The sequence below is a fragment of the Patella vulgata genome, chromosome 8 (genome assembly GCF_932274485.2).
Source record: "Patella vulgata chromosome 8, xgPatVulg1.2, whole genome shotgun sequence".
Taxonomy (NCBI): Eukaryota; Metazoa; Mollusca; class Gastropoda; family Patellidae; genus Patella; species Patella vulgata.
The window spans coordinates 15,928,131-15,942,370 of NC_065886.2; the positions used below are offsets into that span (position 1 = coordinate 15,928,131).

At 36.6% G+C, this 14,240-nt stretch overlaps 1 protein-coding gene across 1 annotated transcript; it reads left to right on the plus strand.

Moving 5' to 3' along the window:
* The first annotated feature begins 12,604 nt into the window (after positions 1–12,604).
* Positions 12,605–13,955, plus strand: LOC126830783 (tubulin alpha-2/alpha-4 chain-like). Its single transcript, XM_050561184.2, is given in 3 exon segments — positions 12,605–12,678; positions 12,956–13,738; positions 13,740–13,955. Coding segments are annotated over 3 exon segments (858 nt in total). The 5' UTR covers positions 12,605–12,675; the 3' UTR covers positions 13,812–13,955.
* Positions 13,956–14,240: the final 285 nt, after the last annotated feature.

Sequence of the window (14,240 nt, forward strand, 5' to 3'; positions counted from 1 at the left end):
TGTAAAATTTGATGGTAAATTCTTAATCTATATAACATTCTCTTACAAACCCCACAATTTCAAGAATATAGCATGACTAGAAGGAATAAAATCAGATCACAAAAATCGAGTCCTAAAATAGTAGTTTCAAAGGGTCATATCTCAGTCAATGTACTATAACATATATTCTTTTCATAATTTTTCTGAGGGAGTCATTTTCTGAGAATTTGGTCCACTTGACATGGAATGACCCTATAACAACATTATTGTTAAATTTATATAAGGATATAATCCTAACGGAAGCTGTTTATCAAGCAATTTATATTGATTCAATATAAGGATGATGTTTATTAGTCTATTGATACATCGCCTAAAGTGGCCCATACACGTTCAATGTTTTCATCAATTAATTGACGAAGAAACTGAACGTGTATGGAGGACATTGACGGCGAATTAATTGAAACAATTTAATTGAATCAATTAATTGACGGATAAAAGTTCCTTTTTGATTTAATTATCAATGGCCGTTAACCGGCATATAGGAATCTAATCCAGTCAACATCGAAGGCTTGCCTTGACATCGAGAGTTTATTATGGTCTGGATAAGTTAATTAATGTCTAATTCACAATTTAGATAACATTTCAGGCCTAAAGAAAGACTTGTAATACGCAGATTTTGCTCTTGCATAATGCATGTTTAAATAGACCGTGTGTGCTAGTGCCAGAGTCTCCAGAGATGCTTTCATCTCGAAATTTTCAATCAGAATGAAAATTGACGCTAAAACATTGATCGTGTGTGGGCAATGTCAGTTTCGACAATTAATTTACGAAAAAATTGAACGTGTATATGGGTCGCTTAAAGCACCCCATACACGATCAATTATATTGCGCAATTTAATTGTCAATACCCTGAATTGACAATTAAATTGAACGTGTATGGGTGATATTTATGACTTGCGCAATTGTATTGAGTGAATCAAATCCTGCTTGATATTTTATTGCGCAAGTCTATTTGATTGCACAATTATTTGTAGTTTGCTTTCCAATCAGGGGCTCGACCATTTGCAAAAGCTCATTGTAGGACTCAACATCCATGCGCAGAAAGTTTTTAAAATCACTTGGCTCATTCTGGCTCAGTTCACGTAGTAATTTGGTGTGTCCAAACGTTGAACGCTGCAGAAACCATTCTTTTGACCATTTTGCACGTTTCCTTCTTGGAACATCGGTTTCCTCTTCTACAGTAAGAGCAACTGCCACGGCGATTGCTGGGTCAAAATCCCCCATCCTTTCTCAACGGATAGCAAGACCAAAATGAGTCTAGTTTGCGCAATTAAAGTGTCAATTATATTGAGCTGTGTGTGGGCAGCAAAAAATTGTCAATTATATTGTGCAACCAGGCTTGCGCAATATAAATGATCGTGTATGGGGCGCTAAAAGGCGTAGGGAGACGGAGGCGATGTATTTCCGTTTTTCGGGTACAAACATCAGAAAAGGGAGAACATTAAATTGTTTTTTTGCTTAACATATTGTAAATTTATATTGTGTGTAATTGTGTAATTAATTAATAATAAACAACCATCACAGCTTTGTGGAAAATTCGTTTTAGTTAATGATTGATTCATTCTGAAAATTCGGGTGACAATTTTTAGGACAAATAGCCACAGCACAATCCCCTCCCAACTGAGATTGCCCTATGCCTATGTCCATCGTTGATAAGATTTAGTGGATGCATAGTCTATCTTGTATAACGTTAGCTGCTGCCAAAAGTGTATTCTTTTGTTATACTAACTTACTCCTTGTATAGAGAAAATTATTGCTGCCAATTATAACACTCTATTGAATATAGTGTTGGCATTAAACTTGCTGGTTCTTGCCAACTTCTATTAATTCAACGCTTAAAGGTCCACTTGAGTTTAAAATGATTCTCCCCGTTCTGCACCACTGACAAGCTGAAGCCACGCCGAAAAATCCCGAGGAACTTTCCCAGTCAAGACCTGGAGCGAATCTGAGACACTCGGGTTAGCGGCTGAGCCACTGCGGCTGCCAGGACATTTGGACTGGCAGACGAATTCCTTCAGTTGAATTCCTTCAACCACCTCTTGTATTGACAAATTAAACTGAATTAGGAGATAAAGTTTTACAAGACTAGCGAACTATGTTAAAGATGAATTATGAAAGAGCTAAATCTGCCTATTGCAGGTCTTTCTTTGGGCCTTGTAAATTATTAATTAGACATTTATTAAGTTGCCAAAACCATAACCAACTCTCTATGCCATCAATGCTCTTGAATTCCAACGGATTTAAACACGATTGTCAGTTAATGTTTTAATTTAAAAATGCATTGGCCGAGAAAGTTCATCCAGATTTTCCGGCGTGGTTCCCCCTTGTCAGTGATGCAGGACGGAGGGCCTGACAAGGACAGCTGTCTAGTCCTTCGGATGAGACGAAAAACCGAGGAACCGTGTATACATTAGAATGCACGTAAAAGATCCCTTGGCAGTTAGAATTCAATATAAGAGTAGGCGATAGTGCCGCTGCCCGGGCAAAATTTCCCTCATAGCACACTGTATGGCGTATGCCCGTCTTCATTAGCCCAGCATAGGAGCAGAACAGTAGGACGTTAAACTCAATTTCATTTCATTTTTAATTTTTAAAAAAATGTATAATAAAGACTTAATTTACTATCTAAACAACTAAAGCAATGACAGTCGAGACTCTGCTATCTAATGTCGCCCGGAATAAAGTAATTTGACTGAAATTTTCATCTAGTTTTTTTACTATTATAGCGGGAACTGTCAGCTTTTTATCTAAAGTTTACACAACGCACCTTCAAGTAAACACGGGACTTTAAGTAAATACGGGCCTTTAAGAATAAATAAAGTGGTTGAATAAATGCCACTTTAATTTAATACTTCCTCCTATATCCCGTATATAAATCTCAAATTATAACTGCCGAGAGGAAAGCAGAAGGTATTTTAGCTGATTAAAGTTGAGACATTGTTGATACATTACGTTTCTTTAATAGAGGAGTAACATCTTATTTAAAAATAACGGAGTTTATTCATAGGATAAAGGTAATACCAATTATTTAAACTTTAATCGAGAATGTTTTCTGTCCAAAATTTAATTACATACCGAGCTAACTGCTTTTTATTTTATCTTTAACTTTAGATAAAAATAGTCGGAGTATTTTTAATGAACGGAGCATGCATGGATTCTTTTCGTTATCGAAACACCTAACTAACAATGGTCGATTTGTTATGATAGATGCATTATATAAGGGCTAAATCTGCATATGGCAGATCTTTTTTCTGGCTTCAAATGCTATTTAAATTATTGTTTAAATGAAATGAAATGGGGTTTAACGTCCTACTGAAGACGGAAACATTTATAAACATAGCAAGCCCATAATCAACTCTTTATACCATCGTATAGTTCCGATTTTAAGTAGATTAGAACATTAAATGTTAAACAATAATTTATTAGATAACTGGGGCGCTAAATTTTGTCAAAACTTCAAAAACTTGTAACTTCGCACATAATAAAATAATTTGAATGACATTTTCAATATATTCATCTGTCATCTTTTTTTGAACTATTATAGCAAGAACAGTCGGCTCTTTATCCAATTCTTACATAATGCATCTTGAATGAACGCCGGAACCTTGTTGTCTATATTGTTACCCACCGGCTGCAGATGGATAAAATACATCTCCCGGGTAGTATCCAACCCCAGTAATGACTAAATGTATCGAAGACGGCCAATTTGGACGCAGACGAAAAATAAACGTTTATTCCATTTATGTCCAAGAGAGCCGTCTTCACTCAGTAAGTAAGACGCTGATTCGGTGGCCTGGAGGTCTCGGGCTCGCTGTCGATGTTAGCTACGAAAGTTCCTCAGGATGTTCGAGTTGGACAAAAGACCAAGGTCCCTTGTACACATTGGCGTGCACGTAAACGATCCCTTGGCAGTTGGAATTCGATATAAGGGTAGGCCGTAGCACCGCAGCCGGCCCAAATTTGCCTCATAGCACACTGACTGACGTAAGTCCGTCTCCATTAGCCCATTTAGAGCAGAACAGTAAACTCCATTTCACTTCATTTTATAATTATCATACTGTAGATGTATGCATTATTGAATTCCATGTCCAGAGACAAGACAATCTCGGTCACGTGGGTATTTTGCTTTCATTTTAAAATAAGATGTGTAGAGTTGGAGGCAGACCACCATTAATTTCCCCATTGACTTCAATGTTAATTCTGGCCTCTTTGCCCACCTCCAACTTTTCACCAAATTTTCGTTGGGCTGAATGCTTTTCACTACAGACAGAGGAACACATGGTCATGTCTTTGCACTAAAATTTGTATGAGGTTGACCACCAAAATTTTGAGATATACAAACTTGAAGAAGCACACTAAAATCATGTAACTAGTTGCGTATATATCGCCGTAGCCAACCTGATAACCCTGTTATCCTTCTGCCTCAAAATCATGAATATTTACCAAAACCTGGCAGAAAATGTTTATTCAAACCCTCTTCGTCCATTCTAGACCAAAAAATCAACAAAAATGGGCCTCCAGTTACGAGATGGTGAAATTTAATGGTGGTCTGCCTCCAGTTATTGCTTTTGGAAATTTTGAATTTATGTCCACATCCATTCCTAAGAACTTTTAGTTTGACTTCGTTAAAGTTACAATTTCATATTTTCTAAGAAAGTTAAAACATAATTATTTCTATGTCTTTTGCTCAATAGGTTGTCAACTCACTATTATACGATCAAAGATTATCTTTCTCACACTTAAAAATCTTCACACCGGAAATAATAACACAATTACCTCCCAATTACCTCCCTTGTTTTCCTATTCCCCACCATGGAATAACTATCTTCAAACGTTTGAATTTGAAGTTGAAAATGATATTTTTGCCAATTTCTCAACTGGCAATAGTGAATTATAGGATTATTCTTTAACAAGGTAGGACTGGTTATAGATACCATCTAATTTATTTTAATACATTTTAAAAATATAACTTAAAAATATGAAATTGTAACTTTAAATGTTCTTTTTCAGAACAAAATGAATGATATGGATTCGGTGAAACTTTTGGTTGTCGGGGAGAAATCTGTTGGTAAAACATCTTTCATTCGCAGATTTGTCGATGATAAATTTACAATGGAAACCAAGAGTTCTGTTTGCATGAACTATTTTTATCGTCGTATTGATATAGATGAAGATAATGAGTTATTGGTTCATGTTTTTGATGCGCCTGGTGGGGAGGAATACAAACTTTTTACCTCCCTTTATTACAAATCTGTACAGGGCATCATAGTTATGTATGACGGCAACAATACGTCATCAGTGAAGGATATACATCAACGTATCAAGGATATCAAAAATAAGATTTTATCCGACACCGTCATCATTCTTGTCAGAAATAAAATTGATGTTGATGGAGAGGATGATGCTGAAATAATGATCGAGAAATTGGCCATTGAAAATCAAATAACCCGGATGAGCGTAAGCTGTCTTACTGGACAGAACGTTGAGGCTACCATTCGTAAAGTGGTTGAAGAAATTGCTAATCGAAAAAGAAAACTACGAGAGGAATGGCAACCAACCAATGCGGGAGATAAGTCGGAACCTCTTAAGATACCAAAGAAAAGTTCGTACTTTAAAGTGTTGATCAAGCGAATTTTAAAGAAATTGTGAGACATTGTTTACGATCAATGCACACATACTACAACTATTGATAACTTCGCTCAAAATAATGAATTTGAATAAAATTTTCTATATATACATTTTGCATTATCTATTTTTGAAATGCTATAGTGAAAATGGCTAGCTCTTTATCTAAATCTTACATAATGCCTCTTTAATGGTTTGGTTAAGAGAATAGAGAGAGAGAGAGAAACGGGGTTTAACGTCCACTCGACACAAACTAGGTCATTTCGAAACTAACGTATGGTTTTCAATTTTATTTTAACAATTCGCTTGCGCGTAGGGGTCTTTAGCAGTGGGAGGAAACCGGAGGACCCGGAGACAACCCACGAGGTTAGACAGGCGACCCTACTCCTTGTGTTAAGAGAATAGACTCTTTCATCACAAAGGAAGGATAAATAACAAGATTTATGATCTTATATTATATTCTAAATAAAGATATTATTCAAAAAATAAAAACCCCGAACCGTAATTATGTTTAAGTTAGGATGATGTCCGCCAAGAAGCGGTTTCGAAGATCTACTATACTTGAAACGCCACAATAGGCCTGAAAATATACTTGTAATTGTCTCCCTTTTTGGCTTAAGACATTATTTGAGGTCAAAAGTGAGAAAAAGAGTAACAGTAGTGTTACATTGCGTCATAACTATTTACTCCCAACACTACTTTTGACCTCACACAATGAATATGATGTGCTCTATCCAATGAACACATACTCTGTATTTTTCCGTGCACACATCAAATCATGATCACATGAAATAGACTGATTTCTTGATTGAATCTCGTATTATCGTATGGTTTTACGGATAGATATGCGCAAATATCGAAAGGAACCGAAATCTTTGGGTTATAAAATTAAATTTCAAGTTTCAACAAAATCAGATAAAAATTGTGACCTTGATATACCATGTTTTTACGCTATGCGCGAATGTCGAGAGGAACTGAGATCTTTGTGTTATAAACTTACATTTCAAGTTTCAACAAAATCGGATAAAAATTGTGACCTCTATAGGGTCCACAACCTTGATATACCATATTTTTACGCTATTTGAGAACGAAGGGAGGCCATTTTTTCTGTCATTTTTGGTCCGATTTTCACGAAATTCGGACTCAGTCGTCCTAGGGGTGTAACGGTGATATAATAATACTTTTTTTTTAAATCGGATAAAAATTATGACCTCTATAGGGTTCACAAGCTAAAAACGCGATTTTTCGTACAATCAGGGGCCATAATTCAGAAAATTACGGTTCGATATGCGCGAATATCGAAAAGAACCCAGATCTTTGGGTTATAAACTTACATTTCAAGTTTCAACAAAATCGGATAAAAATTGTGACCTCTATAGGGTCCACAACCTTGATATACCATGTTTTTACGCTATTTGAGAACGAACGGCGGCCATTTTGTCTGTCAATTTTGGGCCGATTTTCACGAAATTCGAACTCAGCCATCCTTAGGGTGTAACAGTGATATAATAATACGGTTTTTTTAAATCGGATAAAAATTATGACCTCTATAGGGTCCACAAGCTAAAAACGCGATTTTTCGTACAATCAAGGGCCATAATTCAGGAAGTTACGTTCCGATATGCGCGAATATCGAAAGGAACCGAGATCTTTGGATTATCAACTTAGATTTCAAGTTTCAACAAAATCGGATAAAAATTGTGACCTCTATAGTGTCCACAAGCTAAAAAACGTGATTTTTCGTACAAACAGGAGCCATAATCCATGAAGTTTCGATCCAATACATGCCAATATCGAAAGGAACCGAGATCTTTTGGAGATAAACCTATATTTCAAGTTTCGTCAAAATCGGATAAGAATTGTGACCTCTATTGTGTCCACAAGCTAAAAACGTGATTTTTCGTACAAACAGGGGCCATAATCCATGAAGTTTCGATCCAATACATGCCAATATCGAAAGGAACCGAGATCTTTTGGAGATAAACCTATATTTCAAGTTTCGTCAAAATCGGATAAGAATTGTGACCTGTAGAGTGTCCACAAACAAATTGCGGACGGACGTATAAAAACCTTTTCTGCTGAACATTATATTGGGGGGGGGGGGGGTATTGGACCGGCCATGGAGCGATGATGATCATGTTGTATGTGGCCGGTGACTTTAACGGGCCGCCACGCCATCACTGGGGTCTGGAATGGGCTGGTGTATAAGACTTTCTGGGCCGAGTGTGCTGGGTGTTGGCCGGAATTCGACGCTGTCGCCAGAAACGTAACTCAAAAAAAAAAAATCAATTTTAAGGCCTCAGCAAAATTTGATGTTGCTGGTCTTGACGATACAATGATAATACGTTAATTAATATGACGATATTATTATTTTCACAGGTTGATGGATGTAAATTACTTGCAGGTCGGGGTTTTGGCCTAAATTAATCAATTGATGAGATATATTATTTGACAGAGATTATAATCAGATATGCCACCAAATCGCATATTTGGGGTTCATTTTTCAAAATTTAATGGGGATAGCCCCCGGACCCCCACTCCGGGCTCCGCGGTCAGTAAAAGGGGCGGCTCCGACACGGGAGCCCGAGCCGGTTCCCGGCCCCAATCTGCCCCTGCGCCCATGAATAAATAATAATATTAATCGAATATATAAACCTCAGAAATTTAACAGATACAAATAATGTACATGTTATTCCACAGGTAGACATACATTGAAGGTGCCCAGTGAAGGAGACGCAGTTGCTTTAGAGTTTGTCCGACACCTTTGGGTATTTGCGTCCCATACCCAGTGAAATAATCATGTTTTTCTGATGCTCAACTAGTATCAAATATATAGGCCTATTCTTCATAAAAAGTAGGGGATATTCAGAAACAAAACAAAACTGCGGAAATGCACTGCTGTTTTTATTAGAGGTAACCAGTGTATGTTAATAAAAGGCCAATGGGCGGCTTATCTGACGTTCTCTTTACACTCGCAAATAGATACACCGTCAAAAGTGAAAATGAACGTTTTTGATTTTTGTTTCAAAAATGAGTAATTGCTCCACCAATCCTCAGGCATTCAGCAATTCGTCGTGGCATGCTCTTAATGAACTGTCCAGTCACGATTTGGGGCAATCTGGCCCACTCCTCTTGCAGTGCGACGGCTAATTCTTGCAGTGTTGTCCGTTGACGTCGACGAACACATCTCCCGATCAAATTAAACGTAACACACTAAAGCAAAGATACGCTAAACAGTAAATATTATGCAAGAACCGATAGGAAAGCAAACATGGATAGATAAACCAGCACGCGGCAGTTTTCATCAACCCTTCCTTGAAGTGTCAAATTTGACAATGAAGTCTCGTGTGTGGCGCTATTGCGTGTCGGTATTTGCATTTTAATATCCCCTACTTTTTTTTGAAGAGTATATCGTGCCTGTTACAAATCGCCTCGAGCATGTTCCACACATCTCAATATTTATCAGCTTTTTGTTTAATCTATAAAACTATGCAATTAAGATATTCCTATGATATGATTCAACCGAAAGGGCCTATATGCATGATATAAATCTACATTCAAGTTAAACGAACCGCATCTATTCATTTCAAATCTTGCGTCGAGCTAAATAAATTATGTGTTTTATAACATCAAGTTTTTACACCTTGTCTTTTGCATCTAGATGTTTAAAGCGCGTTAACAATATATTCATTTAAGGGGAAACTATGTCATTTCGTGATTAATATACCACATATTACGAGTCATACCCAACGGAAAGAAATGACGATTAATGAAAATTCCACCATTTTGAATTTCTACCATCAAGAATTCTCGAAATTAAATTTTTGAGATTATCGCTGCCCTTTTATTACCAAATTAATGGGGTTTAATTTTCATTTATTTTTAATTTGGCAGTTACTTTGAAAGAAATGCCCGCCATCAAATGAAAAATACATTTTTAAATTGATGTTTTTCAAATTCGATTTTTCGACACACTTCGCTTGCATAACCACTCTGTGTTTGAGGAATTTAAAAATAAATTATTTATCCTACCACCACTGAAAGACACTGCTTACGATATAGCGCTCTCGATAATTCCCGAAGAACGCCAAATTGAATTATGTTAATCATGTCATTTTGCCTTGGCCGATTTTGAGTATGATTTTGTCTGACATATTATCATTGAACCAAACCGTATTGATTTCTTTTGCAATTTGTTTAGTATAAATTGTAGCCCGTAAAACGTTATACCAAGAAAAAAATAAAACGTTTTGTTAAGTAAAGCTACATGGCGCCATGACGTCATAGTTTTTATGGCGTCATAGTTGGGACCCAAAATGGCGCCTGTAAATGAGTTGTCGTAACTTTCCCTATACAGGGCCTTGGACGGTGATAAAAATCACAATAATAAGGGCGATAATCCAGATAAAATAACGCTAAAAGCTTAAAAACTATAAGTTTTAGCGACTAATCGGAATCATTAAGTTATGTAATTGTACAATTTATAATATATTATTAATATAATACCCCACACAAAAAATGCAAAACAGCTAAGCTGAAGAAATCGTACTATGTATGTGTATTTATAAAGGCATAAAAAAATAAGGGAGGTAATTCAGACAGGGTTAGGTTACTACAGAAAATCTAAAATAAAATTTAAATTGGACCAGTATCCAGTATGTAGTCGGTTATATACTTATAAAAAATGTCAAACTTGGTATGTTGAAGGAATGGAAGTTTTTAAATTTCTTATAAAATGCGTAATTGTGTACCGCCTTTGGCAGTGCATTTAAAGTAAAGACACTGAACAATTTTATTCATGTTATAAAATAGCACTTCCCCTATTTTTCTTTTGTTAAAAATAGTGTATATAATTTATTGCCTTCATATGATTTGATTTGTTTTTCCCATTATTTCATAATACATATCAGTATATAATATTTCTGTATACTCTTTGTATGAGGAGAAGGGCGATAGGCTATATCTGTTCAATGATCCATTTTCATCCATTTGAAATAAAATATTGTTTTCATCATTTTCGTGCAAGCGGGGATCAAACCAAATAAAAATAACACAGATTTCATCATTCTCGTGCAAGCAGAAATCAAACCGAAAGAAAATAACACAGATTTCATCATTCTCACCAGGCCAGAAATTAAACCGAACGAAAATAACTCAGATTTCACCATTCTCGTCTTGTCAGGAATTAAACATTCACGCAGCTGATTGCAGGACCGTTCTAGATTGGTAATCCATCAAGATCATCACACTTATCAGTGGAAATACATCAAATGTTGACTCATTTTAGAAAGGGGGATAAAATTTTAAGTAGGCGTATAAAATACCCGAGTATCGGACATTGTGTTAAATAAACCAAGGAGATTTTTGATAATAAACTAAAACTGGGTCTATAAAACTGAAACAAACACAGTTTATTTGATATCAATTTACTATAGGAGTGTAATATGTATTTCCTCATTTGGTGACGAGAGTGTAGATACATATTAGCCGTTGCTGAAACTTTTTCCTTATAGGAGAGGGTAAATTTTTACTGTTTCCCGAAATAACGATTTCAGTAACGAGTGGTTAGTGGTTATATTTGTAAATAAAGGGTGTGTATTCAAAGAATTTCCTTAAAATATAAGGCCTAGTTTGTATTGCTTTACCGACAAAATATACACAAACCGTCGATTTTCCGTGTGTTAAAATTTAATCACCAAATATTGTGCCGTTTGGAAATGAGTCAAGCTGTTTGCAAACTTTGCCAAGGGGCAATTAGTACAATAACTTACAAAAACTTACCAACACGTCCCCTGTGCAGCTTAAACTTCTAAATTAAAGATACATTATGTAAGATTTAGATAAAGATCTGGCCATTCTTACTATAATAGTTCGGAAATAGATAATGCAAAATAAATTTAATGAAAAACTCATTCAAAGTACTCATTGCGAGTGCAGATATTAGCTTTTGAAGTTTGACAAGTTGTGTGCATTAATTGCAACCACCGCACTGGTTGTTCGAAGCTTAGATTCGCTTCACCATTTTTAGATTAAATCAAAATATGGTTGAACCGTTCTAATCCACTTAATATCGGAGATATCTGAGAACATCGAGAGTTGATTATGGTCTTATCATGTTAATAAAATGAAATGGGGTTTAACGTCCTACTGTTCTGCTCCTAAACTGGGCTAATGAAGACAGGCATACGCCATACAGTGAGCTATGAGGGAAATTTTGCCCGGGTAGCGGCGCTACGGCCTACTTTCATATCGAATTCCAACCGTCAAGGGATCTTTTACGTGTACGCCAATATGTACACGGGACCTCGGTTTTTCGTCCCACCCGAACAACTAGACAGCTGTCTATATGACATTTCAGGCATGAAAGAAAGACCTGCAATAGGCAGATTTAGCTCTTGCATAGTGTATGATTAATAATAGACATATCAACAATAAGTAAGACTAAATGCTGATTAATGCCGACAATTATTTTTGTTTTTTCTTTGATTCTGTAAGACTCATTTTCCACATATCAAAATCATAATAGACATTAAATAAAATGCCCTGAAATGGGGTTTAACGTCCTACTGTTCTGCTCCGATTGGGCTAATTGTGTGGTTGATTGGTTTAACGCGCTCGCATTAGATCATAAGGACTGCCATTGAAGCAATTTGCTTTGTTTCGATCCCAAATCATTATTTTGGAATGGTATTAAGATTAACCTTTTACATAATCAAGTAAATAATACGATTGGGCTAATTTCAGATTATATCATCTGCGAACATGATTATCTGCTTACAGGAGATTAACTAATCTATTGTTGTCGTAAGTTTATTTTATAACTGTTATAATTCACAAATTCTAACTAAGATTAGTTGTTTTTAAAGGGTTACTATAGACAACAATCATTTTAGTATATAAACTACACACTGTTGAGTTTAAGTCATCATTTAGTTCAACTTGCCTTCTGACAAACATCAGTCATAGCAAGCTGTTATTTTATTTATTTGACGACAAACTTTAATCTTCAATATGGTAAGTTATCATTTTAGTAATTTCTTTACGAAGTAACATTTTATTTTACATCGTATCTTTGATTTTTCCCGATTATTTTGTATCAATCTTCCACACAGGCATCACTGTAGTAAAATCAAGTAATTAATTCCATTATACAGTACAATAAACAAATTCTAGAGCAAACATGAGAATTTCTAATTGAGGGATGGTGTGTAAAAGGCGAGTTTGTTTGTTAAAAATAAGGCAGGTACAAAATGTACTAAATATTGACAATATTTTTTTAATTTTTTTCTAGCGTGAGTGTATCTCTGTTCATATCGGCCAAGCTGGTGTCCAGATGGGCAATGCCTGTTGGGAGTTGTACTGTTTGGAACATGGAATCCAACCCGATGGTCAGATGCCATCAGATAAAACTATTGGGGGAGGAGACGATTCCTTCAACACATTCTTCAGTGAAACGGGAGCTGGTAAGCACGTACCAAGAGCTGTGTTTGTTGATTTGGAACCAACGGTTGTAGATGAAGTAAGAACTGGTACATACCGCCAACTCTTCCACCCTGAGCAACTCATCACCGGTAAAGAAGATGCTGCCAATAACTACGCTCGAGGTCACTACACCGTGGGTAAAGAAATCATTGATCTGGTTCTCGACAGAATCAGGAAATTGGCTGATCAATGTACTGGTCTTCAGGGATTCCTCATCTTCCACAGTTTTGGTGGTGGAACCGGTTCTGGTTTCTCATCTCTTCTTATGGAACGATTGAGTGTCGACTATGGCAAGAAATCCAAGTTAGAATTCGCCATTTACCCAGCCCCACAAATTTCCACTGCTGTGGTTGAACCCTACAACTCTATCCTGACAACTCACACCACACTGGAACATTCTGACTGTGCCTTTATGGTTGATAACGAAGCTATTTATGACATCTGCCGCCGTAACTTGGATATTGAACGTCCAACCTACACCAACCTGAATCGTTTAATTGGTCAGATCGTCAGCTCCATCACCGCCTCTCTACGATTTGATGGTGCTCTTAATGTTGATCTTACTGAGTTCCAGACCAACTTGGTTCCCTACCCACGTATCCATTTCCCTCTTGCTACCTATGCCCCAGTCATCTCTGCTGAGAAAGCCTACCATGAACAACTGACCGTTGCTGAAATCACCAACGCCTGTTTTGAACCCGCCAACCAGATGGTAAAATGTGATCCTCGCCACGGCAAGTACATGTCTTGTTGTATGTTATACCGGGGAGATGTTGTTCCCAAGGATGTTAATGCTGCCATCACCACCATCAAGACCAAGAGAACCATCCAATTTGTTGACTGGTGCCCAACTGGTTTTAAAGTAGGTATCAACTATCAACCACCAACTGTTGTACCAGGAGGTGATTTAGCCAAGGTACAGAGAGCTGTTTGCATGTTGAGTAACACAACTGCCATTGCCGAGGCATGGGCTCGTCTAGATCATAAATTTGATCTGATGTACGCTAAAAGGGCTTTCGTCCACTGGTATGTTGGTGAAGGTATGGAAGAAGGTGAATTTTCTGAAGCTAGAGAAGATTTGGCTGCTCTAGAGA